This window comes from Suillus paluster (genome assembly GCF_016628075.1).
Source record: "Suillus paluster strain FC165 chromosome Unknown EDB91scaffold_84, whole genome shotgun sequence".
Lineage (NCBI taxonomy): Eukaryota > Fungi > Basidiomycota > Agaricomycetes > Boletales > Suillaceae > Suillus > Suillus paluster.
This window is the reverse complement of record NW_024537644.1, coordinates 119,037-137,739: the sequence shown is the minus strand read 5'-3', so window position 1 is coordinate 137,739 and position 18,703 is coordinate 119,037. Positions and strand designations below refer to the sequence as shown.

At 48.8% G+C, this 18,703-nt stretch overlaps 8 protein-coding genes across 8 annotated transcripts; 2 read left to right on the top strand and 6 right to left on the bottom strand.

Moving 5' to 3' along the window:
- Positions 1-1,958: 1,958 nt before the first annotated feature.
- On the top strand, positions 1,959-3,517 carry EDB91DRAFT_1239349 (uncharacterized protein; the record flags this gene model as incomplete). The annotated part of the gene is made up of 7 exons (XM_041321842.1): positions 1,959-2,030; positions 2,084-2,119; positions 2,175-2,302; positions 2,341-2,549; positions 2,666-2,739; positions 2,804-2,908; positions 2,930-3,517. The coding sequence occupies 7 exons, from the start codon at positions 1,959-1,961 to the stop codon at positions 3,515-3,517; spliced, it is 1,212 nt and encodes a 403-aa protein (XP_041172304.1).
- Positions 3,518-3,901: 384 nt separating this feature from the next.
- Positions 3,902-7,307, bottom strand: EDB91DRAFT_1161377 (sphingomyelin phosphodiesterase). Its single transcript, XM_041319837.1, has 20 exons — positions 6,917-7,307; positions 6,819-6,866; positions 6,452-6,763; positions 6,364-6,402; positions 6,236-6,317; positions 6,141-6,180; positions 6,059-6,106; positions 5,877-6,011; positions 5,808-5,829; positions 5,620-5,756; positions 5,429-5,571; positions 5,368-5,371; positions 5,215-5,318; positions 5,098-5,166; positions 4,946-4,990; positions 4,858-4,895; positions 4,742-4,801; positions 4,622-4,690; positions 4,336-4,569; positions 3,902-4,199 (listed from the first exon to the last, which is right to left on the bottom strand). Exons 1-20 carry the CDS (start codon positions 7,136-7,138, stop codon positions 4,110-4,112), a joined length of 1,941 nt encoding a protein of 646 aa, XP_041172303.1. The 5' UTR covers positions 7,139-7,307; the 3' UTR covers positions 3,902-4,109.
- Positions 7,308-8,396: 1,089 nt separating this feature from the next.
- EDB91DRAFT_851445 (uncharacterized protein) lies at positions 8,397-9,944 on the bottom strand. Its single transcript, XM_041328609.1, has 4 exons — positions 9,767-9,944; positions 8,775-9,695; positions 8,615-8,724; positions 8,397-8,555 (listed from the first exon to the last, which is right to left on the bottom strand). The coding sequence occupies exons 1-3, from the start codon at positions 9,791-9,793 to the stop codon at positions 8,701-8,703; spliced, it is 972 nt and encodes a 323-aa protein (XP_041172302.1). The 5' UTR covers positions 9,794-9,944; the 3' UTR covers positions 8,397-8,555; positions 8,615-8,700.
- A 485-nt stretch (positions 9,945-10,429) lies between these two features.
- EDB91DRAFT_1161364 (uncharacterized protein) lies at positions 10,430-10,957 on the bottom strand. The gene has a single exon (XM_041319836.1). It carries the CDS (start codon positions 10,914-10,916, stop codon positions 10,659-10,661), a length of 258 nt encoding a protein of 85 aa, XP_041172301.1. The 5' UTR covers positions 10,917-10,957; the 3' UTR covers positions 10,430-10,658.
- A 254-nt stretch (positions 10,958-11,211) lies between these two features.
- Positions 11,212-12,545, bottom strand: EDB91DRAFT_1161359 (uncharacterized protein). The gene is made up of 2 exons (XM_041319835.1): positions 12,376-12,545; positions 11,212-12,320 (listed from the first exon to the last, which is right to left on the bottom strand). The coding sequence occupies exons 1-2, from the start codon at positions 12,409-12,411 to the stop codon at positions 11,403-11,405; spliced, it is 954 nt and encodes a 317-aa protein (XP_041172300.1). The 5' UTR covers positions 12,412-12,545; the 3' UTR covers positions 11,212-11,402.
- Positions 12,546-12,664: 119 nt separating this feature from the next.
- EDB91DRAFT_1339203 (uncharacterized protein) lies at positions 12,665-13,812 on the top strand (the record flags this gene model as incomplete). Its single annotated transcript, XM_041325658.1, has 2 exons — positions 12,665-13,234; positions 13,291-13,812. The coding sequence occupies exons 1-2, from the start codon at positions 13,040-13,042 to the stop codon at positions 13,810-13,812; spliced, it is 717 nt and encodes a 238-aa protein (XP_041172299.1). The 5' UTR covers positions 12,665-13,039.
- A 598-nt stretch (positions 13,813-14,410) lies between these two features.
- EDB91DRAFT_851282 (uncharacterized protein) lies at positions 14,411-15,998 on the bottom strand. The gene is made up of 3 exons (XM_041328608.1): positions 15,559-15,998; positions 14,583-15,503; positions 14,411-14,532 (listed from the first exon to the last, which is right to left on the bottom strand). The coding sequence occupies exons 1-3, from the start codon at positions 15,604-15,606 to the stop codon at positions 14,527-14,529; spliced, it is 975 nt and encodes a 324-aa protein (XP_041172298.1). The 5' UTR covers positions 15,607-15,998; the 3' UTR covers positions 14,411-14,526.
- On the bottom strand, positions 15,883-17,518 carry EDB91DRAFT_1313618 (uncharacterized protein). Its single transcript, XM_041325135.1, has 5 exons — positions 17,214-17,518; positions 16,989-17,163; positions 16,753-16,917; positions 16,338-16,702; positions 15,883-16,286 (listed from the first exon to the last, which is right to left on the bottom strand). The coding sequence occupies exons 1-5, from the start codon at positions 17,230-17,232 to the stop codon at positions 16,159-16,161; spliced, it is 852 nt and encodes a 283-aa protein (XP_041172297.1). The 5' UTR covers positions 17,233-17,518; the 3' UTR covers positions 15,883-16,158.
- Between the last annotated feature and the right edge of the window lie 1,185 nt (positions 17,519-18,703).

Sequence of the window (18,703 nt, the reverse complement as noted above, 5' to 3'; positions counted from 1 at the left end):
GCGCGGGATCACTCTGCGGTCGCGAGGAAGGCTGAGAGAAAACGGTCTCTTGAGACATGTCATCAACTGCGTAGTCGCACTCAACTGGAAAGTATGGACGTGTTCGGAGACGAGCGGTCAGACGGGTAAGTGCTTAAGGATAACAAGGATATCTTTGGTGACAACTCTTCCTCCATAAACTCGCTGTCATGCGCAGATGAAGAAACCGAAGAGGGGGTTACGACATCTTCGGCTCGGCTGAGGATATGCACAGCGTCGGAAGCAGCGGGTTCGGGTAGTGGAGAGGACGGAGGACTGCAAAACGTCATGGCAAATGGCACTACTTCCTGGGCCGGAGGAGTCCCTTCGACAGAGGATGGGTGAATCGTGGATGAAGAAAGCGGAGAAACCAATGATTCCGCTGGAGGGCTATCAGCATCTAAAAATGCATGTCCGACGCCATCCTCAGATACAGAGCCGCACGGAAGTGATGATGCTTCTAAGACGCTGTCATGAATCGGCGCAATCCCGGAAATGAGAATGGATGGTTCTTTGGGAGAGGATGATTCTGGTGGAGGACTTAAGGGATGTGCTAACACCATCTCAGTGAGACGCACAGTGGGGGAGAGAGACTCCTCGTCGAAATCAGATGAAAAGTCGTACGCATCTAAAATAGATAAAGTCGAGCATGTGTCATCTTCACGCTCTTCAGCCAACACTTGTTGGCGGGGGGAAGGTCGAACGGCGCGAACGTCATACGACACGCGTCTATCTTGTAATGAAGATATGGAAGCACGGCGAAAGGGACTAGAATCGAATGCAATGCTATTGCGCGTGAAATGAGGTGGAGAACGTGCCAGCAGCGCTGGTCCCGTCCAACTGTCGGCATAGCCCGAGTCGATAGAGTCCTCCCGCTTCGGTGGAAAGCTGTGGTCGTGTATTGAGAAGGGTCGCAAGCGAGCAGACAGTTGGACAGGAGATAGAAGGTCATTGCAGGCTTCTTGTCCTGAATCGTCCGAGGGCTCCTCCGTCAAGTCATGAGGACACGCAAGAAGAGACAAGACAGAGCTGGTAGTACTCGTAGGAGAGAACCTGGGAGGGGGGGTCGGGAATTGCAAGACGGTCATTGACGTGGATTGTGATTCATCTTCTCCCTCTTCTTCACGGTCCAGTTCTTGTTCCTCTGCCCGATCCTCGTCTTCCACCAGGTACGAGGGAAATATGTCTTCGACCTCCTCATAATCATCTGAGTCGATACGATGAAGTGTGAGGATCTCCTGTATCTCCCCCACATCCCGAGGTGCTTCAGTAACAGAAGAGTCCTTGCTACTGCATAAATCCGAATCTTCCACTAACGTAGAAGCTTCCGCGAAAGAAGTGCTTATGGAGGTATTAACCACGGTGGTATCTGCTTGGGAATTGTGCAAAAAAATATCGTTCATGTCAACAGGTTGAGGGGCGTAGTATTTCGCCATCCTGTTGAGTGGTTGGGCCAATTACATCTTGAAGAACGGAAAGTAAACCAGAATAACGAGAAGTGTCATCCACCGGGCTGACAAGTTGGGTAGAGCGTGGACTCGCAGAGTTGACCACGACCGATGGCGGATTAAAAACGGTCTTTGGAGGTAAAAACACACGGGGCCTTACTGGCCGCGTGTCAGCAAGCGACTGGTCGAGAGCACTCTTTACTTTGATATCGTGAAGGAAGTTGCACGAGTCCGCGAACAGACAGCGTCCTTGAGAGAAGAACGGACATGGCCGCGCTAATAAAAATCAGAAAATATTCGGAAAATGTATCAGGAGACCAACTTTTCTGGCGCCATGGAGGGTCATACACTGTCATTCCAGTGATTCATCGAATGACCGTGGACGCGGACGGTGTACTGAACATTTGCTTCCGTTATTGAACCAATTCCCCGTCAACCATATTTGTAATTTTGAACCGGATCCGAGTCGGACCCCGGATACCACTTGCTCCGATGGCTGCTCGTCTCCCCCAGCAGGTCGCTCGTCTCATCCTCTTCAGTGGCCCAAATTGTTCGCTTTGTGACGTCAGTATTGTTTACTTTTTCTTTTATGATACCTTCTAATCGTTTAACGCTAGGTTGCAAAACTAGAACTGGCGAAAGTCAGACAGTCAGTACGTCGTCACGCTGTAAAACTTAAAAGCCTACAAGTCACTGATGAACGAATAGTATCAATTCGACCTGGAAATAGTCAACATACAGGATAAAGGCCAGGAAAAGTGGAAGAAGAAATACGTCTACTGGATTCCCGCACTCCATCTGGATGGGAAGGAGATAGCGAAAGGTCGCTGGGACGCGTCCAATGTACTCGAATCGATGAGGAAGCGGAACGCAGCACTGGAAGCTCAGGAGGAAGCTGTCTAGAGAGTAGTCCTTGCGGGTCCGATGTCACCCCCAACTTTTACATCGATACCTCGGGGTCAGTTTTGTTTCAGGAATTGTCACCCCAATGGTACCTTTATGACAGGCATGTCCCAACTATCCTAGGCGAGACTCCAGGTCCATCGCCTAAACTCCTTGATGCTCGCTTTTGCTTCAACTGCGGTTCGCCCTAATCACATCATTGCGTCATGTCCTGAACCACACTAATCGTCCCCTCATTACGCTTTCACGCCAACTCTTCAATTTTCTCCGCTCTGATGGGCCAACGAGGGAGCCAGACAGGTTTCATGTTGTCGAAGCTTGGAAGCAACAACGGCTTGAATGGTTGGAGTTTTTCCAGCCTGGGAAGGTTGTTGGTCCCACCCTGCGAGAAGCTTTGGGCTTGCAGCATGGAGACTCGGGGGATCACTGTCCAGTGGCTATATGGCATGTCACAATGGGGCTACCCTATAGGATGGATGAGTGATGAAGATCCGAGGGACTCTGTTCGCCAAAGGATTCTAGGAGACTTCCTCACCGCAGTGTCTGACGATTGTCTTGAGGATGCCGATGACTCTTTCCTCATAATTAGTGACGAAAAGGACCGCGAAGTTCTCGACCTAAATCTCGCAATGTCTTTCTACCCCAAACCAGATGGGGCCGAGAAACCGGTTACCGATGACAGTTCACCTGCCAACTCTGACCTGGAGCCTCTCTCATCTACACCCCGTAGGTGGGCAATATACCCCACTACTTATTTCTCCTCGCACCACCTCACTGTCTATAATGGAACGGCATTCATGCCATTGACCGTCGCGACTTCTCGTCCCGGGAGTACCTTTACTGCAGAAAGAAGAGCTCTCTGGGAGCAAATTATCTCTGGGACCCTATACTGCGAATACGCTGGTTCCTCCTTGGAGATTGCCTGGAGCATTTTCTTCGCTGCAATCGCACGACGGGAACCAACCTACCACCCACCCACCCACCACCACCACCCTCCACCCCCCCTCCACTGCCACCTTCTCCGCCTTCCATTTCTGCCACCACCGCCACCGCCTACACGTCCTCAATATCTTGCACTCTCCACATTCGCTGAGGCTGATGCCTCGAATAGTAGCGACATGGACATGGATCTTTCAGATGACGAATAGCACGCTTCGCGACCAGTTCTCGTACTTCACAAATCATAGGGGTGTCATTTGAGTCCGATGTAACATTACATAGATGGAGTACAAGTACCACCGATAAACAGCCTAGCCTGGTCACGCAAAGGCAAGGACCCTGATCATCCTGAGGCTCCATTTGACGGTTTTCAAATTATCATTTTGTTTTGCCTCATCCTCCACCCCGAGAAATGCAAAGACATTGGCGTTGAAACCATCTGAAATCTGAATCGCCCACAAGCGATCACTAAGGCCTAAGGGCTTGAGCAATCCCTCAAGATGTTTGCTCAAGATGTCTAGTGCAGACACCATATTCATGTTCCCTCGGATTCCTCATATGCCTGAGAAGCGGTACCTTCTTGACTGCTAGAAGTCATTAGCTGTTGGTTTTGTTAATCGTGGGTGTTAACGGGGGTTCTTGACTGTATGAAAGTTAAGGTTGGATTGATATCTGACTATAGAACACTACTTAAACGTGTCCACTTGCAAACCATCTATAACAATGACGGGTATTGAGGTAGCCTACTGCACTGATCCATAACCTGACACGCAGTTCTGCTTGGCAATGCTAGTAGAGCCACTACGGAATGTAGCAGATCCTAGCAGGAATACATTCACCGGTGCATGGCGGAGTAAGTATCGAGCCCTTGCCCTGGTATGTATTGAAAGTCTATGAGCAGGTAAGCATCAGTCAAAATCATCTAGTCACAAACTTGCCTGCACCAAAGTCGGATCTACTTCCATCTCTGAAACAACATATATAGCGATGTAAGCGGAAGAGGAGCAAGGCACGCACGTTCAGTCACAAGATGCCACCAGGTCGCGTTCAAAGGGTCGGTCGCTCCCCAGGTAATATTTCCTCCATATGCTTCACGAGTGTTATACTCGAAAGCGAATGTAGGGCCGGATTGAGTCTGTGAATCTAGTGCAGGATACTCATCGACGGAGCTCTTCCAACTGCAGTAAATTGTAAGCAAAAGGTTAGCTGATGACAACAATCCGGAAACAACTGACGTATAGGCGTCGATCACTTCAAAAGTCTGTGTGGATATGTACGTTAGATTTGGGAAATATATTGGCAAGAAAGCCTACAGCAGAGTCGACTTCATAAACACGGAACCCGGAGTTCAGGTTGGTGAGGGGAGTCACAGACGGTCCAGTCTAGGAGACGAGTTAGATTGATTATCACAGTAAACCAGTCAAAGGACACACCCAGGATACCATCTGAGCAGTCTCAACGTTCATATCCGTACCATTATTGGCATAGAAGATCTGGTCCAGAAAAACATGTTAGCATTGCCCGTTTATAAAGTGACTTAGGCTCATACGGATAGCTGGTCCTCATGTGTGTGACCCCAGAAGATGTCTAATTGTGACACGTCAAATTTGTTCGGGCACGATAGAGAAACGACATACTGGCAATAACATGAGGGGAAAAGCGATCAACACTGGGCATGTTAGCTGCATGCGGTGATGTTCGCTTTGGCATCCAACGGACTTACATTTGGTAGACTAGCGCAGACGCTGCTCAGGGAATTGCTCATTAATAATGAAGAGGTTAAACTTACAGAGATTGGTGGGGTTCGGCAACGAATTTCCACCATCCCAGCCGCTGACGACGTGGCCGATGATCCAGACTGAACACCGTCAGATCGATTGAAATGTAGTAGCATGCATCAACGCACCTCGATCCCCCGCATCTTCTGCGTCTTGCAGTTCATCAGTAAGGAACCTCAGTATTCCAGAAACGTCCGGTTCGGATGAGTTGATGTAATTAAAGTAGTTTGACCTTTGCACGGTTTAGATGGTGGTCTATGTATGTCTGCATCATCAATTACGTACCTATACCCTGCAGACGAGTTTGTTAGCGCTCACGCTAATTAAAATAGTTTGCCTTACATAGGTTGGTGTCCAGGCTGATCACTCTCAGGCCGTCTGCACGCTTGACCATGTATGCTGCATAGTGAGCACGCGAAAACTCGACAGAAGCCTCTGGGAGCCATCCCTCCTGCTCCCATAACGCCGTAACGTGATCGTATAGCCTAAAATAAGGTTAGGCACAACACGGCAACCGGTGAGAGGAGTCATACCAGCTGAACTGTTGTCCCAGATCACCACCTAGTGAGGAAGGCGAAGCTAGATCTGGCAGACAGGTATCGTGGTTTCCGAGTGTGGCATATGTAGGACCAGGTCCGAGCATGCGCTTGAACAGATCATAGAGGACGACCTGCCAGGATACATGATATGTAATGGTCCTATTTAGAAACACAAATCTTACCTCAGAATACTCGTTGAAAGCTCTGAAAGGGAGATGAGAAAAGACCAAGAATAGCTATAAAACGCGTACCTGGACTGCTGGTTTTCTGGGTCATGTGCTAACATATCGCCAGTAAACATAGTAAAGTCGAAGCCAGTTGATTCCGTTCCGGTCAACGGTGGGATGGCCTCTAGCACGGATGTGATCAATGAATATGGAGAATCACTAAACGGACATCAGGTTGTATTCTTCTAGTAAAAGGTAGTTCTTACCAGTGGAACGAGCCGTATCGTGGTGCAGGAAGGAGAGGTGTCTGAGGACTGAGAGAATTGTAAGCGTTTCGTGCGGCAACACAAACCACTGGTGCAGTTTGCTTCCGCGCCGTTCGCATAACCTGGCAAAGGAAGATCAGTCGAGGTGAACGATGCATGCGTGGAGATGCCGCGCACGGGGATCAATATGCAGGTCCGAAAGATGCAGGACTTTCAGCAGTTTGCCACTGGGCTGCTTTGGAGGGGGAAGCGGGTTAGGCTTTTGGCTTGGCAAACCAGCCAGTGAGGTTGAGAGGCGTTGTCACAGGTGCTGGACATAAACCAAGGAACTGAGAGCAAATTGACTGGGAAACATCGTAAGGCGCAAATCACTTTTTAGACAACTGATTTTACCTGTCCGTCGTATCCTCCAACGTCGGCGAAAGATACAACTTGAGTAAGGATCGGTCCCAGGACAAGGGGGCCATAACTTTTATTGCATGACGATGAATAATTGAAGTACTCGCAGAGCGTCAGAGCAAGAGTGGGCCCTTGCTCAGGGGCCGCGAGAGCAAGGAATTTGGCTACTTCTAAGGAGGCCTGGCACCGTGCACATGTACTAAACATGGGATTCACCGCAATAGACTTGATCTGCGCCACCGCTTGTTGAAGAAGCTTTTGGGAGGACGCTGGGGACGGAAGCAGATGGGGATCCGCCGTGTCATACTGTCAGAGCCGAGGATCAAATTGATGCGGCGTACGCTAACAGAACACGCGTTACCTGAGAAATGTTATGCGGGTCTGTGAGGGAAAATGGAAAGATTTCATGCTGAAGAACGAGTTGGTTTCAGCTATATGATACTTATGGAAGAGATTTACCGTGACAGGATCTGAAATGACTGGTTGCGGCTGCGCAGAGGTGGCCGTTGGATTGTTGTAGTAATGAGAGTAGAGAGAAGTTGGGAACGCTCCAGGGACCGTGTATGCAGAGGCAATAGTAGTAGTACTAGTACCCGCCGTGTCCGCTGCAGCCACGACGGACTGATAGTGACAAGCCAAAGTGGCTAAACCTACTAATAAATATCTGATTTTAACAGACATTCCGAGCCTGGAGGTGAGCCTTTCAACCCGGGAAAACAAACTGTACGAGGGCGGTCGCAAAGTACAGCGAAATCCCACCTCATCTCCTCAAATATTAGAAGGTCTCGCTAAACATGTACAGATGATCAGATGATAGGTTCCGCTAGTTACATTAGGTCCCGCTGTGAACATGTGAACCTTAGTGGTTACGAACGTGCTGCCGTGTTGCACGCGGTGCCGCCAAATCAGGAACAATTAAAGCTCATCAACTTCGTTAAACGTTTGTTGGGCATACTTATGTACCACGGAACACGAAAGAAGGACTGAGAGCACTGACCGGTGATCTATGACGAGAAGATGCAAAACACACCTCGGGCAGCTCTTACAGTCGAAGTTGTGCCAGCTCGATTTCACTGTCCTCGAAAAACCATCCGAATTCAAGCATCTGTCCCTCACCCGAGACCATTTGGTACGAAGCTCCACCATGAACGCTGTCATCGAGACTATCTCTGAAGATGAGATTCAGTCACATCTGTCTCCTCGCTAGGACCGCAGACCCGGCCCCGTGACACGAGGTGATTTTACCAGAAGTTGACTGCTTGACCGCCCCGTGCACTGCCGGTTGCATCTGCCTTGCATTGTATTCGCTGTCACAGGAGTCGGACGAAGGTCTGGTCAATACCAGGAGACATGGTCCAAGTATGAAGGGCAGATGGGTTTCATGAGTTCACTGACTCGGACTTGCTCATTACTTACATTACTGAAGACGAGTTGATTCGATTCTCGCCCGCAAGGGCCACTCAGCAGGCATCTTGTCCGTGGAACCCTTTTCTCCTCAAGGCTCGTCGAGCCACCTGGATTTTCGGACGATGCGCAGAGCTACGAAAATTGGTTCGAGTTGAGCTCCTCATTGCGCGCCTCACTCGGCGGGCTTTTTGGGGGCTGGATTCGGACACTCGTGTTGCGATTGATTCTTCGCCTCGGATAGCTTTTCGGCGCATTTTTCTGGCGCAGCAGCGCGACAGAGAATACATAGTGTCAGACCATGATATTATTGCACAAGTTGAACTTCACGTCAGACACTGGGGATATTATCGTTGTAATATAGGTACACGAGTGTTCGTATTGTATGCTGGCCCACCATCTAAAATACTTGAACATCTAGAGTTCGTCCCCATGTCCCCACCGATTATGAATTGCATTTGCCCTTGTATCCTCCCGGGCTCGGGGAAGTCGCCTCAATATTGTATTCGGGTATCGGTTACCCTCATCATGTTGTCAAACTGGTACGAAAGTATAGACATGCCTTTATATGTAAGGGAGTGGCTCGTCAAAGCGGTACAAAGGGGATTCCATCGTCAGAGGAGTGGCAAGGCTCCTTACGACCATCATTGACGGTCAATTATCCTAGCACGGCTCAGGTTTTGGTCCTCGACGACTGAAATCAAGCCAAGTAGCGGATGTCCGACTACCAAAATACAGAGTAAATCATCTTACATGTAAGTACGCAAAACCCAGTACCAATAAACAAACTCCACTGCCAAATATTCCGAGGACTGGTGCACAATCTCATTCGAGATCTGTTAGCTCTCCGTAGAGTATTTGCCCTGAGATATGTCAATGACAACCAATATTTGTTATTCGAAAATCAACATACCACACGGCACTCCCCACATCCAGCCTCCGTGCAACTTAGACACATAAGTGCCCCACAGCCCGAACACTTGCCATCGCCCATGCAATCCCAGCAACGAACACTATCACAAGACCCGCAACAGAATTCGCGCTCTTCAAAGCAGTCTGCGCAGATACTGCGCTGGCATCCTTTGCATGTCGTCACAAGAACCAAGCCCTTGTTTGCCATTGAAGACCCCTCCTCGTCAGACAAGTCTTCCTCCATGCAATCGTTGCATAGCGTCGTCTTATGACACTCCGTGCACGCGTCGATGTATCCGCACTGATCGAAACAATAAAATGTCTGACATCCTGGACATCGTCCACCGCTGTCTGTTTTCTGAGCACATGCGCCACGAACCCAGGTCCATCCGCAAGGGCAAGCTATGTGACTGTCCATCGATCCGATGCAATCAAGGCAAATTACGTCATCATGGATATGCGCACAAGACCAACAGTCGAACTCACTGCACTCCTGCATGGAAGCGGCAGCGGAAAAGCAAGAACGACATGAGATAAACTTGGGAGCGTGTGCACGGCCAAGTTTATCCGAGGAGATGGGTCGTCCCACACACTTCTTCATGATCTCTGGACAATGCCAGTTCCAGCAATGCATACACTGAATAAGCGCACCTGAGTAGCGCTCATCTGTGAGACATGCAGCGCAGAATTTCTCTAAGTTATCGTGCACGTGACAGGACACCAAGGTGATGAGGTCGGCACCTGCACACTGACCATTAGCACTGCAGGTGACAATAGAACAACCATTGCATGCAACAAGATGGTGCGAGCAGATCGGACAACAAGGCCTGTCTGTGTGTAGCGTCCCAGACGGTGAACTGGATTTCTGACTTGTTCGTGACTGGGATGTCAAATAGTGATCGACGAGTCGCTGGTAGTAGTTCTGCGAAATAGCGTTATTTGGATGCGAAGTGCCTTGAATGCAAGGACAGTCGTGTGCACCTGGACACCAACCTCGGAGAGACGCCAATTATTGACCATCGCTTGTCCTAGCCTAGCACTAGTCTTCCGTAGTCAGAAGAAAGAAGGGTCGCTTGTTCTTTTGGTCCTCGTGTAGGTCCAAGTATTGTGGCAGTGCCTGACACTCTAGCACCTCGGAAGAAATTGTACGTACGTTACGCGTACGTAGAAACGCCCGACTATGAATTGCATTTGCCCTTCCATCCTACTATCATTCCTGGGAATCTGCAACTGGCATGTAATATGCAAAATGTTCAAAACACCTCAATGCGCTGCTTGGATCACCTCAAAAAAATTCAGATGCATGTAGGCTACTTAGAGATGATGTACTGTCCAAGTAGAATAAAAATTTCTTGAGTGTTGCAGCTGCGAGAGACGGAATAGTGGTGATTTGCAACCTTGTATAATTATAAATGATCCAGATCCCATAGATCCTTGAGAGATATTCAAAAAGTTACACCCAGAGCATATCAAACACCTTGTCAGGGTGTCAGAACACAATTTCGATAGAGGTCATTCTCTTGTTTTAAGATGCTATAGAAAGAGGATTGACGACATGTATGAAAGTGTGACAGCAGATAGGAGAGTGTGTAAGAAATTCAATCTCCTCTACGGCACACTCGGCTTGACACACGGCATCCAGTCGCATCACGTCGCATCTCATTCTCGCATCCTTACAGCGAATTTTACAGCACTTCAACGACCACCCGGAACTCAAGAAAAATCAACGCTATGAGGGTTTATTTAATCCCCCCGTTCTCGCAGGCACCGTCTCGAAAATGACAATAATGTTGCTCCTGAATTCCCGCAAGATATAATTCCCCCAAATTCAATTCACCAACCATCCAGGTATCCACCACAGCCGCCTGTCACTCACTCCTCAATGTCAGGCATGGATCTGCCCCCACCTGGCTATGCACCTCCATATTATCCAATGCACCATTCTGTACCTCGGTCTCCACCTGTTCTTCACCCTCCCTTTACACCGGTTGGTAGACCTCTCGCTAGTATGTCTCAGGATTTTCGAGTTGGTGGTGGAGTGCAGATGTATGACATCGGGGGCTCTGGTGATGCAGGCCGTCAGCTGTACGAGTCCGGACTCCATCAGTACCATTATAATCACGATAATTAGTATATGAACCATGATCCCCAATAGTATTCATTTTCAAAGTTTCGAGATTCGACAGAGCTCAGAGTCTTCGGAGAGTGAAGTTTGACGTTGCCGCTACTGTGCCGATGTGTGACACGACGTGACCATGTTTTGCAGAATACCAGTCAGACCCTGAATTTTCTCGGCCTTCATCCGACACTCCACCACAAAATCCTTAAAATCAGCAAAAATCAGTTTCATATAGAGCAGCTACGAATCTACATCTGTGCAAATCCGTAGAAGAAAATATGATGTGGTTGAGGAATTACAAAAGATTTATTGAAAATATTGCAGAACCCCAGGAGTGATAGTATCTGACTTAGAGAAGTCGCCTCGATATTGTATTTGGGTATCGGTCGCCTTCATTGTGTACTATTAATGTCATCACTGATCCAACGAAGACAAACCACTGTGTATAATCTAATTCAAGATGTTTTAGCTCTCCATGGAGCATTTGCCCTGAGATATGTCAAATGGCATCTAAAGTCTGTTGTTCGAAAACCGACATACCTTACACTCCTGACATCCCGTGCCACATTCTATGCAAGTCGAACACATAAGGGCCTCACAACCAGAACACTTGTCCATGCAATCCGAGCAACGAACACTGTTACAAGACCGGCAACAGAATTCGCATTCTTCAAAGCAGTCTGCGCAAACACCGCGCCCGCACTCATCGCATGTCGTCACGATGATTACGCCCTTGTTTTCCTTTGAAGAACTCTCCTCGTCAGACAAATCTTCTTCCATGCAATCGTTGCATAGTGTCAGCTTGTGACACTGCAGGCATGCGTGGATGTATCCGCACGCATCGAGACAATAAAATGTCTGACATCCTGGACAGTGTCCACCGCTGTCCTGAGCACACGCACCACAAATCCAGGCCCATCCGCAGGGGCAAGCTATGTGACCGTCCATAGATCCAACGCAGTCAGAACAAATTGCGTTACAGGAATCTGTGTAAGACCAACAGTCGGACCTACTACAGTTCCGCATTACAGTGGTTGGAAAGCAAAGCCAACATGAGATGGTTTTAGGAGCATGTATCCGGCCGGGTTTACACAAGGGGTCGGGTCGCCCCACGCACTTCCTCATTTCCATTGGGCAATTCCAGTTCCGGCAGTACACACACTGGATAAGCGCACCCGAGTGCTCATCTGTGAGACATGCAGGACAGAATTTCTCGTTAACGTGCATGTGGCAGGACACAAAGGTGACGAGGTCGGCACCTGCACACTGTCCATCAGTGTCGCAGGTGACAATAGAACAACCACGGCACGCGATAAGACGGTGTGAGCAGATCGGACAAGAAGGAAGATCCGAGGATGGTGAACTGGATTCTTCACTTGCTCGTGACTGGGGTATCAAACCGTGATCGGCGAGTCGTTGGTAGTAGTTCTACGAAATAGCGTCATTTGAATGCGAAGTGCCTTGAATCCGAGGTCGTGCGCACCTGGACACCAACCTCAAAGTGATCCACGACCATCATTGAAATAATTGATGGTCAATTGCAAGTCAGTTAGCCTCTAGTACGGTGTAAGTAGTCAAGACTGTCGTCCCTTAACCGTTACGCCAAAAGGCAGTGATAATGAAAGCTCACGCTTCATTATCGCGGACAGTATTTATGTTGATTATGGGAACTCAGGTAAGCCAACGGGCTTACACACGGCTCACCAAGCTCTATGATCGTGGCAGTGCTGGCGGATATCGGACCAAAATACATGGGTACACAAAACAATACAACAATCACTGCGGAAACGAGATTTAGAACGGATCGGAATTATGTATGTTTAGAGGCTGTAAACGGAATGTAAACGGACAATGCCAAACAAGCATATTCCTACCCGTCTAGATCGAAAAAGGTACTCGTTTGAGAACTAAAACCGACTCTGAATATTAGGGATTTGCAGGGATAGGGTTTGTTGCCTTAGTATCTAAACCAACCCGGTATCAGACCAGGTTATAAGGATCCGCACGTCTACTTTATGTCTGGATTTATGCATAAACGGATCCGCTTCTATTCTGAATAGACATGTGCCGTATCAAAGAACTCGTCCTGCTAGGTCCCCACATATGCTCCCCGGTCCTTGATATCCCCCACCACCTTGCACGCCAGAATGTATGGGTTCCAAGGCCAACAGACTCAGAGACGCCCGAGTGGTGCTCCCGCTCCTGATTCTCAGCAGCCAGCACTGGTAGGGGCAGGAGAAGCATATCCTCAATATAATATACCCCAGGTCGCCGGGAAAGTGTCGTATCAGCCGCCTCAACACGATCCATACTTCAGTGGTAATGTACCTCGATTTGAGATGGTAAGAGCTTGTAGATCGCCCACTAAAAGTCAAGCGACTTACTGGATGCGATTCAGTCAGGCAATGGACAGCACGGTGACCACAACACCAGCGGCGCATTCGCTGGGGGACCTATGTACCAAGATCATTTAAACAACAGGCTTCGTTCCACCAGTCCGCAGCACTCACCCGATATGCGTCAGCCATCCCCGTATCCTTTTTTCGGTGCACACCAGACACCCGTCCAGTCCATGCGAGCTGGTAGCGTGCCACAGAATTTCAGCTCAAATAGTACATCCTCTCGAGGCGAAACACCATACCGTTATTTCGCAGGAGACTCGGGTAGTGAGGCATCTTCGCGGGCACCATCTGTTGTTCCTGGAAGCGAGGAGTATCAAGCTATGATGCTATATTCAATGGGTCGACAGCCTGCCACTCACCTTCCGCACGTGAACCAGAACGTGAATAGGCGAAATGGGGCACTTGAGCAGTCGCCAAATTTGAATGAGACCGTTGCATATCTTGTCACAGAGGTCAAACGACTGACCGAACACGCACAGCACACCGATAAGGAGCTCGTTCTACAAAAGAATGATTAATGGTAGTAGCCTCGTAGAAATACACTTAGTACTCACCGTGGGTCCCGGACGTATCGTTTCGAAGGTAAAAGTAAAAGCTTGTACATGAGCTGGCAACTCGAGCCTGATAGTATTTGACATAGCGCTCGAGTTACGGACTTGGCGAAATTTTCGAAAAACTCACCTTGCTTCAAGTCTACCCTAAGCAGACATCGAGAAGTTGAATTTACTGGGCTGGATAGTGGTGGAATAGCAGGTATCTGAAGAGAATAAACGGAGGTCCGAAAAAGTGTGTTGGTGAAGTTGGAAAAGCGTCTGTTTACATCTGTTGCTTCAGACCGAGCGAGCAAAATTTGCGACATGTCGGATTTACGTCTGATTACGAGCTAGGTACGTTTACAGTCGTGTTATACACATTGTCTCCCTCGGATTACGGTTGGTGTAAAAAACTCGTTTCCGCAGTGAATGTCAATACCAATCAACATGAGACTAAAGTATCCTAGCGCTAAGCGCTGAGGTTATCCGTGGTGTGTAAATAGACCATACATATGCAGGTGGCTCAGTCATAGGAATCGTCTTCGCTTCGATCAAATCGTCAGCAAACTGGGGCTGAGGCGTAGGTGAACGCGACGTGCACCATCAACGGATTCACTGATCCGATGAAGACAAACTCCACCACCACTCTGAGGACTAGTGCGTAATCCCATCTGAAGTCCTATAGCTCTCCGTGCGGTATCAGTCCTGAGATATGTCAGTGAAAACCAAAGTCTGCTGTTCGAAAACCAACATACCCTACACTCGCAACAAATTCCATCCTCCATTTCACAATCCAGACATACAGGCACGCTACAACGCGAACACTTGCCATTGCCCATGCAATCCTGGCAATAAACACGGAGACAAGACCGGCAACAGTAATCACGATCCCCATTGCAGTCCGCGCAGATTCTGATTGTGAAGTCGCAGTCTTCGCATTCCCTCGTGAGGAATGTGTCCGTGTTCGCCAATGAAGACTCATATGTGCCAGGGATGTCTTCTTCGAGTTCCATGCAATCGTTGCATAGACGCACTTGTGGACACGCCACACATGCATCGATGTATTCGCATGATGCAAAACAATAAAGAGTTCGACATCTTGGACAGCGTCGACCGGTCTTCAGAACTGTCTTCTGAGCGCACGCGCCACAAATCCAGGTCTCTTCGCAGGCGCAAGCTGTGTGACCGTCCATAGATCCGATGCAATCAGAACAAATTGCGCCTTCGTTATCATCATGTCCGCGAGACCAGCAGTCGCTCTCACTGCACGTTTTCCCCATGGAAGCACTGCGAAAGCAAGTATAACACGAGAAGTAATTGGGAGCATGTTCTCGGGCAAGTTGATGCGGAGTAACGGGTCGCCCCACGCACTTCCTCATGAACTTTTCGCAATGCCAGTACTCGCAAAATGCACACTGGATAAATAGACCTGAGTCCTTGGCATTTGGGAAGCATGCACGGCAGAAGTTCTCATAAGGGTGCCCCTGGCAGCACACCAAGCCGGGAACAAGGTCGGCACTTGCACACGTCGGACTGTTGCAGGCGACGAAACGACAATCAATGCACGCATAGAGTCGGTGCGAGCAGACCGGACAATGAGGAGATAGTAAACTGGAATCTTGAATTACTTGTGGGTCGGGTATCAAATGGTGATCGAAGAGTCGCTGGTAGTAGTTCTGCGAAATAGCATTATTTGAATGTGAAATGCCTTGAATGTGAGGTCATGCACACCTGTACATTAACCTCAAAGAGGTTCATCATTGACTGCTTTGACTGCATGCGTGCTCGGGCTGGTGTAAGCCTGGTGGCTTACGTACACATGACATATGGTTCATTGCATCGTAGACACCTCTTTCCCTTAGCTTGTACCTTATCGTCGTCGTCGTCGTCTCGCAATCCAGAACGTGGTTCTGTTTTGTTTCGTGTGTTTCTTCAGTGTTTCTCGTCGTTGGCCACGACTTGTTTCCAGCTGGCCGCTGTGTGTACTCCAATTTGACTCACATAATCATCTTGTCGTGGCAGTGCTGGACGATAGCTGGACAATACAAGGATAATAGCAACCCCAAGGCAATCAAAAATTGGCTTGGGATAAAAGAGCACCAATTAAAATATGGAATGTTACTAAAGCTACAAGCTGCCAAAATACAGAGCGAAATAATGTACCGCAAAAGTATACAGTGTCAAGTCAATACATCGACGTGAGAGAAGCGTCCCAGCGCTGGGGTTATCCGTAGTGTGCACATCTCAGCAGACTATACAGTCCGATCATGTCAGTGCCGTGCCAGTGGCTTCGTGAGTCCTGTCATAGGAATCGTCGTCGCTTCCAACAATTCAAATCGCTGTACCGCTGGAAGAGAACTGAGGTTGAGGGGAAGGTGAACGCGAGGACTGTGAGGGAGCAGTTGTGGGACGAGCTGCGTAACGGGGCAGCGTTTCGAGAGGCTTGGAGATCAGAAAGCCTAATAAATATGATAAGTATATTTTACCGAAGACGAACAAGAGGAACTGACCCTTCAGGCCTGCAGCCTTCTCTCCTTGACGCCCAAAGCCATAACCAGCTCTGCTGCTACTCCGGCCAGCACCGAACTCACCAAGATCGCTGGACTTCTCCTCATTCATTGTGGAAGAGGTGAATGATTGCCCAGAGCTAGACGAGGCTGAGCGGTTGAGGTTGAGGTGGGAAACAGGAGGCTGGTTGGTTGTTGGCAAGACATTCTTGGCATCCTCGCGCCACGAGGTGATTGAACGTCTGCTCTTGGCAGATTCCCGGAAGATAAGACCGATGAACATGTTGATGCAACCGAGGACGAAAAGGAAGAAAGCGGAGACGAGGGTAAAATCATCCACATGCTGAGAGAGGACTGCAGCTCCGATACTAAAAACATTCAGCGCTGTGCAGGACATAGCCACAAGAAGAACACTCACAGTCCTTGGAAAATACCGAGGGCACCGAGCCCAAAGCCAGAACCAAGCACAGGGAAAAAACGGTCGAAGAAACTGGATGGCCAGCCAATTTCAGAAAGGATAAGGATGACAACTTGGAAAATGATGAGCAGGCGGTTGATGATAGCCCAGAAAAACGCCCCCGATCTGGTTGGGCACGGTACTGTTCCTGTTTTCGACGTCAGCAAACGATTATACGTGGAACATTTTGAACTAACTCGATATATTCGCAGTCGACAAGGTCTTGCGCTGTGACATTGCCGCTTTGCTTGGCAGATTCAAACGAGTTAACAGCTTCAATGTCTGTGACCATGACAAAGATGCTGCTAGCAAAGACCAGGATGAGAGACACAATGCTCAGAATGCGGACGGCATTGAGTCCAAAGAAAATATCTGAAGCAAAGTTAGTTGGACCGTACAAGATAAAAACAAGGTGTACCCACATGCTCGAGTGGCAACCATTATGACAGAAAATGTGATGAGGTCTAGGGGGTAGTTAAGATTGTAGATTGTATGGCTTAAACGACGGCGATCGCAAGAATGTCTTTAGGGAATGAATGATCAGGTGGTCCAGCACCGGTTGGATGGAGTAGAAAGAATAAAGAGGGGATGGAATACATTTGAGCCAGGTGAGAACAACGGTTTATGTAGCTTCGACTCTAGTGGATGATCCATTGACCTCCCATGCTTATTGTTCTTTCGAAAGCCCACGGCTCGCATTTGTTGGACAAAAAGAGATAGACAATGCTTCGTGGGCGATTACGTAACCGGAATCCGGAAACAAAAATTAAACGTCGCTGTGTTTAAAATAGCACAACGCCTCCCTGGCTCGTTCGGCTTTATTGTTTCTCCACGCTCGTCGTCGTTAACTTTGCGTTGCCCAGAGGACATAGTACAACACAGAATAACATGGTCTCGGCGTCGCGGACTTTTCAATCGAAATCGCCGCACTTCTCGAAGCATTATTGACAGTAGTATGTAACTGACTGACAGCTCACAAGGCTACGGTACGTATTTTGTATCCAGAATCAGTGGATATATACCAAAATAATAGACAGTGCTCGCATACAATCCGTATCTATCCACTACGAAGGCAGAATGAGAAACCAGAGCGAGGATATCTCTCGAGACGATTAGAGGATGTAATGTCCATATGCTACGTCGAAACAACTTTGTATGGGCATGAAGGACGTGAAGGCGTGAGTGGTTATAGTACGGCTCATCATAAGTCCATTGTGTAAGGTTAGTAAAGTCAATATGTCAGCGCTGAATGAACTGTTTGGCGCAAGGGGAATGAACTACTCTCTTGAGTAGGGTGGAGGTTCATTTGATGTACCACCGGTACCCAAGTTGGCAGAAACCTGTCCGGCATCCGTATGGACAACAACACTTGACCGCCGTCGTCTAGGGGCCCTTTTCCCGGGCAACCGGGCAGTTGCATGAGAAGTAGGAGCAACATTGGGAGAAGCAACACTAGGAGGAGTGACATTGGGAGGAAGCGACACTGGGGGAAGTAACACTGGGATTAGGGCGACTGAGGGATCGTCATTGATGATTTGCAAGACCCGTCTGTCAACCACAGAGGCAGGACTTCCTGGGCGGTTGAGCGGATCAAATGAACCAAGCTCGTCAACGCGGCTACTCGACGCAAGAGGGACAGATCCATCTATCAAAGGTGCCGAGCTACTGGTCGAAACCATAGACAGCGATCGAGGACCCATTGAGGATGATGCCGCGCTCTCTCTTTGTGCAGGTGTTTGTACTGCCTGCATGGACCCTGCCTTGGAAGACCTCGAGGCTTTCTCCGGCGCTGAACCAACGCCAAGCAAAGGGGTTATTGACGTATTGCGGCTGTGTTCACTTGCCATGGATGCGGTAAATGAAGGGTGATGAATTTCCTCAGAGCTCGGCAGAGAACCGGACCCAGGGGGTG